General features: G+C 34.8%; 1 protein-coding gene across 2 annotated transcripts in view; it reads left to right on the top strand.

The window, feature by feature from the left end:
- The first annotated feature begins 6,344 nt into the window (after window positions 1-6,344).
- The window catches only part of LOC127437216 (ELKS/Rab6-interacting/CAST family member 1-like), a 42,541-nt gene continuing 32,526 nt past the window's right edge, over window positions 6,345-16,359 (top strand). For both annotated transcript variants that reach the window (XR_007896549.1, XM_051692008.1), the window contains exons 1-9: window positions 6,345-6,484; window positions 7,497-8,380; window positions 11,808-12,185; window positions 13,314-13,388; window positions 14,155-14,310; window positions 14,413-14,580; window positions 14,662-14,829; window positions 15,115-15,252; window positions 15,443-15,583. Coding sequence is in view for 1 of the 2 variants with exons in the window: in XM_051692008.1 (XP_051547968.1) it covers window positions 7,694-8,380; window positions 11,808-12,185; window positions 13,314-13,388; window positions 14,155-14,310; window positions 14,413-14,580; window positions 14,662-14,829; window positions 15,115-15,252; window positions 15,443-15,583 (1,911 nt within the window). In the remaining variant the exon portion in view is untranslated. The remainder of the gene's footprint in view (window positions 6,485-7,496; window positions 8,381-11,807; window positions 12,186-13,313; window positions 13,389-14,154; window positions 14,311-14,412; window positions 14,581-14,661; window positions 14,830-15,114; window positions 15,253-15,442; window positions 15,584-16,359) is intronic.

Raw genomic sequence — 16,359 nt, 5'->3', positions numbered from 1 at the left:
TTTACCAGTAACAGTGGGAGATCTACAATCCAATTTTTACCAGTAACATTGAAGAGATCTACAACGCAATTCTGACTTGTAATAATTCACATTGAATAGATCTACAATGCAATTTTTACCAGTAACATTGAAGAGATCTACAATGCAATTTTAACAGTAACATTGAATAGATCTACAATGCAATTTTTACCAGTAACAATGGAGAGATCTACAATGCAATTTTTACCAGTAACATTGAAGAGATCTACAATGCAATTTTTACCAGTAACATTGAAGAGATCTACAATGTAATTTTTACCAGTAACAATGGAGAGATCTACAATGCAATTTTTACCAGTAACAGTGGGAGATCTACAATGCAATTTTTACCAGTAACATTGAAGAAATCTACAATGCAATTTTTAACAGTAACATTGAATAGATCTACAATGCAATTTTTACCAGTAACAATGGAGAAATCTACAATGCAATTTTTACCAGTAACATTGAAGAGATCTACAATGCAATTTTTACCAGTAACATTGAAGAGATCTACAATGCAATTTTTACCAGTAACATTGGGAGATCTACAATCCAAATGACTTGTAATAATTCATATTGAATAGATCTACAATGCAATTTTTACCAGTAACATTGAAGAGATCTACAATGCAATTTTTAACAGTAACATTGAATAGATCTACAATGCAATTTTTACCAGTAACAATGGAGAGATCTACAACGCAATTTTTACCAGTAACATTGAAGAGATCTACAATGCAATTTTTACCAGTAACATTGAAGAGATCTACAACGCAATTCTGACTTGTAAAAATTCACATTGAAGTGATCTACAATGCAATTTTTACCAGTAACATTGAAGAGATCTACAATGCAATTCTAACTTGTAATAATTCACATTGAATAGATCTACAATGCAATTTTTATCAGTAACATTGAGGAGATCTACAATGCAATTTTTACCAGTAACATTGAAGAGATCTACAATGTAATTTTTACCAGTAACAATGGAGAGATCTACAATGCAATTTTTACCAGTAACATTGAAGAGATCTACAATGCAATTTTTACCAGTAACATTGAAGAAATCTACAATGCAATTTTTAACAGTAACATTGAAGAAATCTACAATGCAATTTTTAACAGTAACATTGAATAGATCTACAATGCAATTTTTACCAGTAACAATGGAGAAATCTACAATGCAATTTTTACCAGTAACATTGAAGAGATCTACAATGCAATTTTTACCAGTAACATTGAAGAGATCTACAATGCAATTTTTACCAGTAACAGTGGGAGATCTACAATCCAAATGACTTGTAATAATTCATATTGAATAGATCTACAATGCAATTTTTACCAGTAACATTGAAGAGATCTACAATGCAATTTTTACCAGTAACAATGGAGAAATCTACAATGCAATTTTTACCAGTAACATTGAAGAGATCTACAATGCAATTTTTACCAGTAACATTGAAGAGATCTACAATGCAATTTTTACCAGTAACAGTGGGAGATCTACAATCCAAATGACTTGTAATAATTCATATTGAATAGATCTACAATGCAATTTTTACCAGTAACATTGAAGAGATCTACAATGCAATTTTTAACAGTAACATTGAATAGATCTACAATGCAATTTTTACCAGTAACAATGGAGAGATCTACAACGCAATTTTTACCAGTAACATTGAAGAGATCTACAATGCAATTTTTACCAGTAACATTGAAGAGATCTACAACTCAATTCTGACTTGTAAAAATTCACATTGAAGTGATCTACAATGCAATTTTTACCAGTAACATTGAAGAGATCTACAATGCAATTTTTACCAGTAACAATGGAGAGATCTACAACGCAATTTTTACCAGTAACATTGAAGAGATCTACAACGCAATTTTTACCAGTAACATTGAAGAGATCTACAATGCAATTCTGACTTGTAATAATTCACATTGAATAGATCTACAATGCAATTTTTATCAGTAACATTGAGGAGATCTACAATGCAATTTTTACCAGTAACATTGAAGAGATCTACAATGTAATTTTTACCAGTAACAATGGAGAGATCTACAATGCAATTTTTACCAGTAACATTGAAGAGATCTACAATGCAATTTTTACCAGTAACATTGAAGAAATCTACAATGCAATTTTTAACAGTAACATTGAAGAGATCTACAACGCAATTCTGACTTGTAATAATTCACATTGAAGTGATCTACAATGCAATTTTTACCAGTAACATTGAAGAGATCTACAATGCAATTTTTACCAGTAACATTGAAGAGATCTACAATGCAATTTTTACCAGTAACATTGAAGAAATCTACAATGCAATTTTTACCAGTAACATTGAAGAGATCTACAATGTAATTTTTACCAGTAACAATGGAGAGATCTACAATGCAATTTTTACCAGTAACATTGAAGAGATCTACAATGCAATTTTTACCAGTAACATTGAAGAAATCTACAATGCAATTTTTACCAGTAACATTGAAAAGATCTACAATGCAATGTTTACCAGTAATATTGAAAAGATCTACAATGTAATTTTTACAAGTAACAATGGAGAGATCTACAATGCAATTTTTTACCAGTAACATTGAAGATATCTACTATGTAATTTTTACCAGTAACAATGGAGAGATCTACAATGCAATTTTTACCAGTAACACTGAATAGATCTACAATGCAATTTTTACCAGTAACAGTGGGAGATCTACAATCCAATTTTGACTTGTAATAATTCACACTGAATAGATCTACAATGCAATATTTACAAGTAACAATGGAGAGATCTACAATGTAATTTTTTACCAGTAACAGTGGGAGATCTACAATCCAATTTTGACTTGTAATAATTCACATTGAATAGATCTTCAATGCAATATTTACCAGTAACAGTGGGAAATCTAAAATCCATTTTTGACTTGTAATAATTCACACTGAATAGATCTACAATGCAATATTTACAAGTAACAATGGAGAGATCTACAATGCAATTTTTACCAGTAACAGTGGGAGATCTACAATCCAATTTTGACTTGTAATAATTCACACTGAATAGATCTACAATGCAATATTTACCAGTAACAGTGGGAGATCTAAAATCCAATTTTGACTTGTAATAATTCACACTGAATAGATCTACAATGCATTTTTTACCAGTAACATTGAAGAGATCTACAATGCAATTTTTACCAGTAACATTGAATAGATCTACAATGCAATTTTTACTAGTAAGAATGGAGAGATCTACAATGCAATTTTTACCAGTAACATTGAAGAGATCTACAATGTAATTTTTACTAGTAACAATGGAGAGATCTACAATGCAATTTTTACCAGTAACATTGAAGAGATCTACAATGCAATTTTTACTAGTAACAATGGAGAGATCTACAATGCAATTTTGACCAGTAACATTGAAGAGATCTACAATGTAATTTTTACTAGTAACATTGAAGAGATCTACAATGTAATTTTTACTAGTAACAATGGAGAGATCTACAATGCAATTTTTACCAGTAACATTGAAGAGATCTACAATGTAATTTTTACTAGTAACAATGGAGAGATCTACAATGCAATTTTTACCAGTAACATTGAAGAGATCTACAATGCAATTTTTACTAGTAACAATGGAGAGATCTACAATGCAATTTTTACCAGTAACATTGAAGAGATCTACAATGCAATTTTTACTAGTAACAATGGAGAGATCTACAAAGCAATTTTTACCAGTAATATTGAAGAGATCTACAATGTAATTTTTACCAGTAACAGTGGGAGATCTACAATCCAATTTTGACTTGTAATAATTCACACTGAATAGATCTACAATGCAATATTTACAAGTAACAATGGAGAGATCTACAATGTAGTTTTTACCAGTAACAATGGAGAGATCTACAATGCAATTTTTACCAGTAACATTGAAGATATCTACAATGCAATTTTTACCAGTAACACTAAATAGATCTACAATGCAATTTTTACCAGTAACAGTGGGAGATCTACAATCCAATTTTGACTTGTAATAATTCACACTGAATAGATTTACAATGCAATATTTACCAGTAACAGTAGGAGATCTAAAATCCAATTTTGACTTGTAATAATTCACACTGAATAGATCTACAATGCCATTTTTACCAGTATCATTGAAGAGATCTACAATGCAATTTTTACCAGTAACATTGAATAGATCTACAATGCAATTTTTACCAGTAACAATGGAGAGATCTACAACACAATTCTGACTTGTAATAATTCACACTGAAGTGATCTACAATGCAATTTTTACCAGTGACATCGAAGAGATCTACATTGTAATTTTTACTAGTAACATTGAAGAGATCTACAATGCAATTTTTAACAGTAACATTGAAGAGATCTACAATGCAATTTTTAACAGTGACATTGAAGAGATCTACAATGCGTTTTACCAGTAACAATAGAGAGATCTACAATGCAATTCTGACTTGTAATAATTCACATTGAAGAGATCTACAATGCAATTTTTAACAGTAACATTGAAGAGATCTACAATGCAATTTTTAATAGTAACATTGAAGAGATCTACAATGCAAGTTTTACCAGTAACAATACAGAGATCTACAATGCAATTCTGACTTGTAATAATTCACATTGAAGAGATCTACAATGCAATTTTTATCAGTAACAGTGGGAGATCTACAATCCAATTTTGACTTGTAATAATTCACACTGAATAGATCTACAATGTAATATTTACCAGTAACAGTGGGAGATCTAAAATCCAATTTTGACTTGTAATAATTCACACTGAATAGATCTACAATGCAATATTTACCAGTAACAGTGGGAGATCTAAAATCCAATTTTTATTTGTAATAATTCACACTGAAGTGATCTACAATGCAATTTTTACCAGTAACATTGAAGAGATCTACAATGTAATTTTTACTAGTAACAATGGAGAGATCTACAATGCAATTTTTACCAGTAACATTGAAGAGATCTACAGTGCAATTTTTACCAGTAATATTGAAGAGATCTACAATGCAATTTTTAACAGTAACATTGAAGAGATCTACAATGCAAGTTTTACCAGTAACAATGGAGAGATCTACAATGCAATTCTGAATTGTAATAATTCACATTGAAGCGATCTACAATGCAATTTTTACCAGTAATATTGAAGAGATCTACAATGCAATTTTTAACAGTAACATTGAAGAGATCTACAATGCAATTCTGACTTGTAATAATTCACATTGAAGTGATCTACAATGTAATTTTTACTAGTAACAATGGAGAGCTCTACAATGTAATTTTTACCAGTAACATTGAAGAGATCTACAATACAATTTTTACCAGTAATATTGAAGAGATCTACAATGCAATTTTTAACAGTAACATTGAAGAGATCTACAATGCAAGTTTTACCAGTAACAATGGAGAGATCTACAATGCAATTCTGACTTGTAATAATTCACATTGAAGTGATCTACAATGCAATTTTTACCAGTAATATTGAAGAGATCTACAATGCAATTTTGAACAGTAACATTGAAGAGATCTACAATGCAAGTTTTACCAGTAACAATGGAGAGATCTACAATGCAATTTTTACCAGTAACATTGAAGAGATCTACAATGCAATTCTGACTTGTAATAATTCACATTGAATAGATCTACAATGCAATTTTTACCAGTAATATTGAAGAGATCTACAATGCAATTTTTACCAGTAACATTGAATAGATCTACAATACAATTTTTACCAGTAACATTGAAGAGATCTACAATGTAATTTTTACCAGTAACAATGGAGAGATATACAATGCAATTTTGACTTGTAATAATTCACACTGAAGAGATCAACAATGCAATTTTGACTGTAATAATTCGTATTAGAGAGATCTACAATTCAGATTTGATTAGTAAAAATGAAACTGCAGATATCTTTAATTCTAATTCTTACTAATAAGAATTGCATTTTTACAAGTCAGAATTTAGTTGCTGATATCTTCAACTGAATTACAACGATTAACAATGTGAGCAGTTTTGGCTTATGGTAATATTTTGAAAAAAGTTTAAAGTTTTTTTTTTTTTTTTTTTTTTTACTACTAGCTAAACTATAGCAATACGCCGACCGAACGACATTTTTTGAGTGATAAAAATATATATTAAAATAAAAATAAAAATGTTAACAAGAAACATTCTATTGATTCTATCAAAATTTGCGATTTATTTTTAAAATGACATTCGTAGCACGGCGTTGGCATTTCAGAGACAGGCGAATGTTGTGAGCGCGCAGCGTAGGCGTTACGTCACCCAAGTCCTCTAGCCCTGGGAAGATGCTGGTGTATGTCTGCACATAATAAAATGATAAAGCAATACAAAGAAAATTAGGCCGCTTCCTCGTCATCGCTTGGACATACGGTCGTTATATCGGATGAAAAAGATCAGCCACAGAAGGTAATTTTATTCGGGAAGAACTGGGAAGAAAATTTAAATATTTAGACACATTGTGGTTCATAGTAATATTGTGAATCCTAGTTTATGTTACGGCTATTCAGCATGCCTCTGTTTTATCTTCGCATTTGATAAACTGCTATTACTAACAAAAAAGGAGGCGAAAATGTGTTAAACCATGCAATGGTGGAAGGACACATTGAGGGAGGATGCTCTGGATTGTCGCTGAACGATTTCAGCGGGATTGTCAGTGCCGAAATTGAATAAACGGAACATTAGATTCAGCATATCCGACATCTAAACTGTAGGCTACTGATATAAAAATTCCAGCCTGCGATTTTACGCATTTGCAAGTCTTTACTATTGACGTTGTGTGTGGGGGAAATGCCGACGCTTCTGGTTGGTTTGTCAGCGCTGATATGAGCATCCTTCAGCTACAAAAGCGGAATTGAATCTGCAATAAAATTGACATTGGATATATTGTTTTAAAATAGAAATCATTAACTGAGTAGCCCATGATACGGTTGCTATAACTGTTGATGTCAAATGTTTGATAACCTTGGATTAAGAACCTAAACATAAAACCCCACCTTTCTTTGGATTCAATCGGTGTGTAAATGGGAGATGCATATTCTCACATTTTTGATCATCTAGTTGGTGAAGTATTTTTGTATATGAATGTTATTCACAGACTAATTTTCTATAGCATGAGCAAGATTTGGCTTAAGACAAGTAATGAAAGGAACAATAGTAATAACATGGTAATAGCATAACTGGTGGTGTAAATAATGCCTTATCATCACAGACTGCACATTTTACAGCTTTTTTTATTTTTTATCTCTGAATTATTTTTGTTAAAGCACAGGTGTTAGTCAGTAGTGTTTTTTTTTTTCTTGGACCCATATGGCAAAGGTGAACCAATAGATGTCTTTTGGGAAAGGCACTAGTATTTTGAGGATACAATGGCATTTCCTCTATTTTAGGTTTGCTTATCTTTTTTAATGTCATTTTGCAGGCTACAGTAGTTGCTCCATTAGAAAGTAACAGAAGACTGGACTTTGCATGACTTACATTCCTGTGCAAGAGAGTTCCACCAAAACAAAGCTTTAGAATACATGACATGAAGATGACTTGGGGTGTTTAAAAGCACATTCCTTAAGATACATTTTTTGGGGGGTAACCTGGCTGCTCCACCCCCCTAAACCTGCCAATATGTATGGAAGTTCCCGCTCAGTGAGCAAAATGGACAGTAATCACGGTGGGGGTAGAAATAACCAGAGCAACTCAGGCCGTTCACCACGGCTGCCTCGGTCACCCCGCATGGGCCACCGTCGAACCAACAGCACGGGGGGCAGCGGGGGAGGCCCAGGGGGCTCTGGAGGTAAGACGCTGTCCATGGAGAACATCCAATCCCTGAACGCTGCCTACGCCACATCAGGGCCAATGTACATGAGTGACAATGAAGTCGCAATCGGCACCTCCTCTGACCTCCCCAAGACTGGTGTGGCGACGGGACGGTTTGGTGGCAGCATCCCTTATGGTGTCAGAGGAACGGTAGCGGGCAGCACACCTGATATGGCTATGGTGCCAGCAGTATCCACTGACTCTATGGGCTTTGGAGGGGAGATCCACGCAGCATCGACTGTTCCTCACTCCCTACGCCAGGCGAGAGACAACACCATCATGGAGCTCCAAGCCCAGCTCAAGGAGGTGCTGAGGGAGAACGAGCTCCTCCGGAAAGAGATAGAGGTGAAGGAAAGCAAGCTCAGCTCCTCCATGAGCTCCATCAAAAGCTTCTGGAGCCCGGAGCTGAAGAAAGAACGTGCATTGCGCAAAGATGAGGCATCCAAAATAACAGTGTGGAAGGAGCAGTATCGTGCAGTGCAAGATGAGACACAGGTGGGTACATCTGGCAGGATATACTTGGTTTTAAGTCTAGGTTAGAAGTGGACATTTATTGCTGATCTGAGTGCAGCTTTATGGTTTCAATGGGATTATTTAGGATTAAAATGTGTGCTTAAAGTAATCTAGTTTTAGATCAGTATAAAATGGTTGTGTGTTTAAAAAGGGTACTTCTATCTATAATAATAATATATTTTAACCCTGTTACTGAGTATCTAAAAGCATTCATTTTGGATGTCTCCTTTACACCTCATTTGTAGAGTGCTCCTTGACCTGGGCTTTTTTGGGAATTGCATACTACCATATTACTTTTACTATTTCTGCAGTATATAGTATGTATGTGCATAATATGCAAATTTTCTGCATGCGTAGACTACCTGGATGGTACTACGTTTGGTAAAATTTTCACTGGGTAATGTATATGCACTTCAAGAATTCACAAATTAAAAGAATATTCTGGGTTAAATACCTGATAAACTCAATCAAAGCATTTGTGGCATAATGTTGATTACCACAAAAATAATTTTGAATCGCCCAATTTTATAAAAAATTTGTCGTTACCATAAGGCACTTACAATGGAAGTGAATGGGGCCAGTCCATAAGGCTAAAATACACGGTTTCAAAAGCCACAAGACATAAACATTATACATGTTAACATGATTGTAGTGTGATAAATTATTTTACCAACCATATCTGTGTAAAGTTATATCCAATACCAGGATTACAAGGTTTTCGTTGTCATGGCAACAAAGTAATAATATTGAGTACTGGATATAATTGTGCTGAACTTGTATTAAACTCAGAATATTCCTTTAAAATTTTTATAAAAGTCACAATTTTTAACATCTTTACACATTTTATCTGACTGGCAAAAACTAAATAATTGTTTATTTCTTAACTAGACGCCACTCACTGAATTAAATAACATGAGGTCATGTGACAACATTGTAGCGTTCGAAATGTTTAGCATTGCATAGTGCATTTAGTTTCACATACTAATAACAAAAAAGATGTAGTATACTGCTATTTTTATACATAGAACACAAAATGAGATGCTAAGCAGAAAGTTAGTCACCATTCTCTTTAATTTAATCTTTTTCTCCATACAATGCAAGTGAAGCTAACATTCTGCCTAACATCTCCTTTTGTGTTCCACGGAGGAAAGAACGTTTTTTTTTGTGAGTGAGTAAATGATGACAGAATTTTCATTTAAGGGTGAACTAACCATTTAAGGGTGATCATGCTAGGTAATACTGGGAGGAAATTCCAGATTTATGGCTATTAATAAGAGCTTTATGATCAGTTGAATGATAAACAGTTTCACTTTGGCGTTGCATATTTGTAGCATTAAATCAAAACAACATACAGTACAACTTAAAAATTATAGCTTCCTCTGGAACTGATTGTTATTTATAGACGAAGATTAAGTAATGATAATGTTTCATTGCATTAGTGCATTTTCAATGATTTATAGGGGTGAGAATTGTGCAGTGTTGGGTAAGTTACTCTAAAAAAGTAATTAATTACTAACTACTAATGACATCATCTACAGTGTCATTAGATTAATGTACTAATTACTCTTTCTGAAAAGTAATTGCATTACTTATTACTAGTTACTTTCTAAAACCCTGATCAACCTCGACCAGATGAAAAATACAAGGATAGACATTAAACTGTTCTTTTAAGTCTTTCAAATAAATCATATAAAATCAAATAAATTATTCATGAACTGGCCAAAGAATTTAAGGGGTTGCATTAAATTAGAAAACATACATTTTAACATAAGACATCAAATTTAGATTCTAAATTCACTATTGTTTTATATAGAGTTCTAGAGTCTATACAGTATTTACCCAAATTACATCAGAAGTAACTGTAATTAAATTACTGAAAATTAAGAGTAATCCCTAATTTAATTACAGTAATTAATTACTTAGTAATACATTACACCCAACACTGGAATTGTGTGATTTAAGATCCAGCTCATCTTCACATGCAAACGAAAAGATTACCTCCACTATGAGGTGACGTTAATGGCCAATCCTGAAATGGACAGTCTGGTCCTGCGGTGTGTGGCTCACTGCTTGAAGTCCTGCCTGCTACAGTATGCTAATTATGTCTTCTTGAGCAAAGTATCTAGGAATGTACAGTTAAAGGGACAGTTTACCCACAATTTAAAATTCTGCCATCACTTATTCAACCTCTTGTTGTTCCAAGTCTGTATGACTTTCTTTCCTTTGTGGAACACAAAAAGAGATATAGGGCAGAATGACAACCTCAGTCACCATTCACTTTCATTGTATGGAAATAAGATGCAATGTAAGTGAATGACTGACACTGACATATTGCCTAACATCTTCTTTTGTGTTCCATGGCAGAAGAAAACTCATACTGGTTTGGAACATCATGAGGGTGAGTAAATAATGACAGAATTTTCATTTTCACCCCAAGATGGGTTTGGTAGCAGCAACGGTGGCATAATCCTCCATCTCCGTTTAAACAATCCCCTTATTTGAATGATTAGCTTCAAACTGTGATTCACTGCAACATGGCTGTCGTGACACATTCCCAGACGAAGGGGCGTACAGCACTAAGCTAATGACAGCTTGGTTATTCACTCTAAGATCACGCTTCTCATACTGTTTGCTTGTGATTTAAATTAACAAGCAAATAATCAAGAGAGCTCCAATTCTTAGCACTTGTTAGTATGTGTTATCTGGTGATTATTGGCAAGTAGTTACATGCATGTTGGGCTTAATGAGACCTTACCATTAATTATGGCACAGTTTTGTACTGAATGTGTGTTTATGATTAAGGAAACGTATAATTACTGTTGTTCAGTTTGCCTTTTGGCTGCTATCATGTTTGCAACATTGTGCTCTCATTGAAATGGTGAATTTGGAGGAAATGAGAGTGTGAGATGATAAAATTAGCACAAACGGTTTCCTTCCTTTACAACTGGTGTTAAGGACAGAGGACAAATGTGTTATAGATTATAGATTAAACAGCTCATTAAAGATAAAATCTACATTTGAATAATCCCTGTTGAAAAGACCATCTTAGATCAGCAGGAATGTCCACAGTTAATAAGATTACTTACACTTATTACTTCTTATATGTAATATAGAAATGAAAACATTGTTATTCAAAAGTTCAAGGACATGGTTTCTAGATGGTCTATTTGGGGGTTTCCCCTCTTTGAATTTGCCTCATTGCTGTACCAGACAGCTGATATTCTCTTCTATATTTCTAATAAGCAAATCTGATATTTGACATTTGAGATAACAGGGAAGATAATTTGAGATATGCAATCCCACAAAGAATATTAAATGTATGGACAATACTTTTTTTCATAGTCATCATCAGTGTTACTTATAAATACGATTTATTTTTAATTAATTTGTGTTCTCTTGTCCATCACAGCACCTTCAGACAACCGTGCAGGCACTGCAGGCCGAGCTGCGCATCCAGCGTGACTTGAACCAGCTGCTCCAACCACCTGGGGAGCCACTGGCCTGTGAGCCCAGTGAGGAGCAGGAAAGGCAGGCTCGAGAGCTTTTTTTGCTCCGCCGTACCCTGGAGGAGATGGAGGTTCGCTTAGAAACCCAACGACAGACGCTAGTTGCTCGCGATGATTCAGTCAAAAAGCTCCTGGAGATGTTGCACAGCAAGGGACCCTCGGCTAAAGCCAGCGAAGAGGATCACGAGCGAACACGTCGCCTTGCAGATGCTGAGATGCATGCACACCACATGGAGAACCTTCTAGAACAGCGTGATAAAGAGCTGGCTGCTTTGAGAGAGGTATGGGACAATTGAAGTGAGAAATACACTGCTAAACATAATTTTCTTAATGAGTATTTTTGTCTTGTTTTGTAGTATACATATCTAAACATTCTTAATACAAGATAATTTTACTTGAGAAGCAAGTGAAAAAAAGGGAAAACATGTTTCTTTTTCTTACCCCATTGGCAAATATTTTTTTCTTGTTTTAAACATACATTTTGTTAGATTTCTCTGAAAACAAGACCTAATATCTAATGTTATTCTACTTCTAAAGTATTTTTTATTTTTTACTTTTTTTAAGGGCGTTTAGATATTTTTATCGGAAAATGAAAAAACAAATACTCTGTAATAAAAATACAAATACATTTTTTTTCAGTGTTGTAAAGCCAATGTTGCTGTGTAAGGCTGGACGGGCCGCTTGAACAAATTTTCATAGAGGCACAGAGCCACAGTGTTTCACTTACAGGTGAAAACAACCTACAAATGGCTTAGTGATAATTTATTTTGCATTTTGAGCTGGAATATGAGAAGTAAATTTAACATCGTGAAAATTACACACAGCTTTAAAACAAGATAAATTTACTTTAGAAGCTAAATTGTGTAAGGATCTTGAATTAAGTTTTTTTTTTCTTACCCCATTGGCATCATTAAGCCCCATTCATTGTTAGACTTACATTATATTAAACAATTTGCCAATGGGGTAAGAATTATAAATTGGATTATCCAAAAAATAGGCATTAAAATAGGAATTTTCAGCAAAAATAACAATATTATGATATATACTGTCAGGAGAGTGATATAAAATGTCTCATACTGTGATATAAAATTTTGGCCATACTGCCCTACTCCAACAGTCTGACTGCAGCCAAAAAACTACTCTCTCTTCATGCTCAATTATACAAGATTGAGTCACATAACGACTTGTGCTATTCCTCTCAAAGCACAAAAACTATTAGATACTTAAGTAAACAAGATAGCATGGAACTCTATTTGCACTTATATAGTACAGCTCCTGTGATATGCAGAGAATCCAGCAAAAAACAAAAACAAAAACATTGCTCCCCCTCAAAATCTGATGACATATCTGAGAGCTCTATTTCTGGCACTGGTGTGAAGGAAGTGCCAACCATGTGTCTTTAATTCCAGGAGCTGCATCGCCGCCTCGAGGGGACGCCAGAGTCTACGAAAACCAAAGCTCTTCAGACTGTAATTGAAATGAAGGTAACACTTTAGCTCTTAATTTTATTCACTAGGTTTTCATTTTTATAGCTGTTTATATATAGTACCAGTCAAAAGTTTGGACACACATACTCATACATATTCTTAAATGTTACTAAATTCCATATTTAAAATAATAGTAATGCTAATGGAGGTATGGGAACTACTTAGTGGCAAAAAAAAAAAAAAAAAAAAAAAAAGGTTAAACAAATCAAAATTAACTTCTATTTTAGAGTCTTCAAAATAGCCATCATTTGTCTAGATTACAGCTCTGCACACTCTGGGCATTCTCTCAGCTACCTTCATGCTTTTTAAATGTATTCAAAGAGTTCCCATGTATGCTGGAAACTTGTTGTTCTAACTTGGTTTTTAAGATCATGAGAACCATAAATTTAGTCAGATTTGGCCAAACTTTTCACTAGTAGTGCACGATGACATGAAGAACCATTTGTACTAAGCCTCTTTATGTGATCTGATTCCTTCTAAGAAGGAAAACCTATTTTTGTTTGTTCTATTAGTGAATGGACGCTCCTGCAAACACTTGAAAAATATGTTTTCAAGTGCAGTGAGATTCCACTGGGAACTTGCTATATTAAATTCAGTAGTAAATGTTGTCATTTTTTTCTGATGATTTTATTGCTGAGAAAAAAGATCCTATTTGATATCTCAATGGAACTTCATGGTTAAATATGAGTTTAGTAAAATGGGATAAATAGAGGGTGAAAATCCTTGGTGATGACTACACTAAGTCCTTTGATTTTGCTGTCAGGACTCCCAAATAGGTTCTCTAGAGCGGGGCCTCAGAGATCTGGAGGATCAGGTCATGATGCTTCGATCCAGTAGTATGCTCAGCTGTGAAGAACGGCAGGAGGAGGCCAAACAGATGGAGGTCTACCGTAACCACACTAAGTTCATGAAGAACAAGGCACTGCATTGTCTATACTTTAGCAGTATATCCAGAATTTCACTTATACATTGATTTTAAGAAATGCAACCTTATATGAACATCAAATATTCTGTGATTTAGATGGATCAGGTGAAACAGGACCTGTCCAGGAAGGATACTCAGCTCCTCGGCTTGCAGACCAAGTTGGAGACCCTAACTAACCAGTTCTCTGACAGTAAACAGCATATTGAAGTGCTCAAAGAGTCTCTGACTGCCAAAGAACAACGTGCTGCTATATTACAGACAGAGGTAGTTGACATCTTCAATGGTTAGTCTTCACCCAGTTGACCATTAAATGCGTTTTTATGACCAGTGCAAACTATTTTGCAGGTGGACGCTCTGAGGTTGCGTCTGGAGGAGAAGGAGACCATGCTGAACAAAAAGAGCAAGCAGATCCAAGAAATGTCTGAAGAAAAGAGCACACTCAATGGAGAAATCCATGATCTGAAAGACATGCTGGATGTCAAGGAGCGCAAAGTCAACGTGCTTCAGAAAAAAGTGAGGAAAGAAAATGCAGCCATAGTTTGTCACCAGTATGCTGTGTTTTGGATGTTGCTGCTGGTGGACCCACCAAGCTACTTAATTAGCTTTACTAGCCAGACTTAATTGGTCGACAAGCTTCACATCAAAGCAAAGCAATGTTGGTCCACTAGCTAGAATAGAAGCAGATTTGAACTAACCAGCATAAACTGGCCTGAACCAGGATGTAAATTTATGTTGTTCTAAACTGGTCTTTTCAGCAAAGCAGGTAAGATTAATCTTACATTAAATCCTGTGTTTCAGATTGAAAACCTGCAGGAGCAGCTGAGGGATAAGGAGAAGCAGATGAGCAGTCTTAGGGAGAGAGTGAAATCCCTGCAGACGGATACTTCTAATACAGACACAGCCCTCACTACATTGGAGGACTCACTGGCTGAGAAGGTGAGGAACACCTCTAGATGACACTAGAATACACTGCAGGACTATAGGACAAATCACAAGCCATTTTTATGCATTGGTGCACTACCAAATGGCATTGGCTTGGTCCTAGTTTAGAGTCAAAGCAGTATTCCTTATCATGGTACATGCTGTCTTTTAGGTACCGTGTTAATGTGTGTCAACTTCTATACAGGAGCGTATTATTGAGCGTCTGAAGGAGCAGCGTGACCGTGAGGAGCGAGAAAAAGCAGAGGAGCTGGACAACAGCAAGAAAGAGCTGAAAGAATTAAAGGACAAAGTCAGCATGCTGCAGGGAGACCTGTCAGACCGTGAGGTTAGCACCCAGTCCTTAATGACAACATGAAGCTGCGTTTGCAATGCATTGTGAAACAGAATGTTCAGTGGGAAATATTGTAGGGTTGGACTTTGGATTTTATTCATTAGGATTTGATTGGATCAATCCAATTGGCTGTTATATTATTGGCTAATATTATTTTCCCCCTCTCACTAAGCCTTGGTGACATCAGCAGAAACCTAAAGTTGTTTCAGAGGGAGACAAAGTTATTACATTTTAATGAAAGGTTAAGAAAAGACACATTCTGGGGTTTATTTGCATGCACCTAATTCACTAAAGGAATTATACAGATCAGGCATTCACTAAAGGAATTATATAGATCAGGCAATGGCGCAAACTCCTTCTGGTTTTGCAAGCCCGTTCTGAGTGCTATATTGAGAAGGATGCAGCGACCACTACGATCTGACTCACTGTGCCGGGACTGTACAGAATCACTCCATTACTGTGATTCAGACACCTGAATTCAGCGCTGACTGTGCGTGCTGCCGTGCTAAACTAGACTGCACCTTGTTAATGAATAAGATGCAGGTTTTTGCTCTGAAATACCAACTGTTTAGTGAATGCGCCCTAGATCTATTTCTTCAGAATAACTTGCCTTGATGAATAGTGCACAATAACACCAGAGACAGCATAAGATGAAAATAATAAGGAATTGAAAAGTAAATAGGGCCAATTTTGATTTATTATGAATTTAAATATTTAATGAAATATTTTTAAGAGATTTAAGGAGAGAAATGAACTTCCCAGCAAATCGT

The sequence above is a fragment of the Myxocyprinus asiaticus genome, chromosome 48 (assembly GCF_019703515.2).
Source record: "Myxocyprinus asiaticus isolate MX2 ecotype Aquarium Trade chromosome 48, UBuf_Myxa_2, whole genome shotgun sequence".
NCBI classification, from domain to species: domain Eukaryota; kingdom Metazoa; phylum Chordata; class Actinopteri; order Cypriniformes; family Catostomidae; genus Myxocyprinus; species Myxocyprinus asiaticus.
The sequence above is the reverse complement of the archived record's forward strand: the minus strand, read 5'-3'. Positions and strand labels throughout refer to the sequence as shown.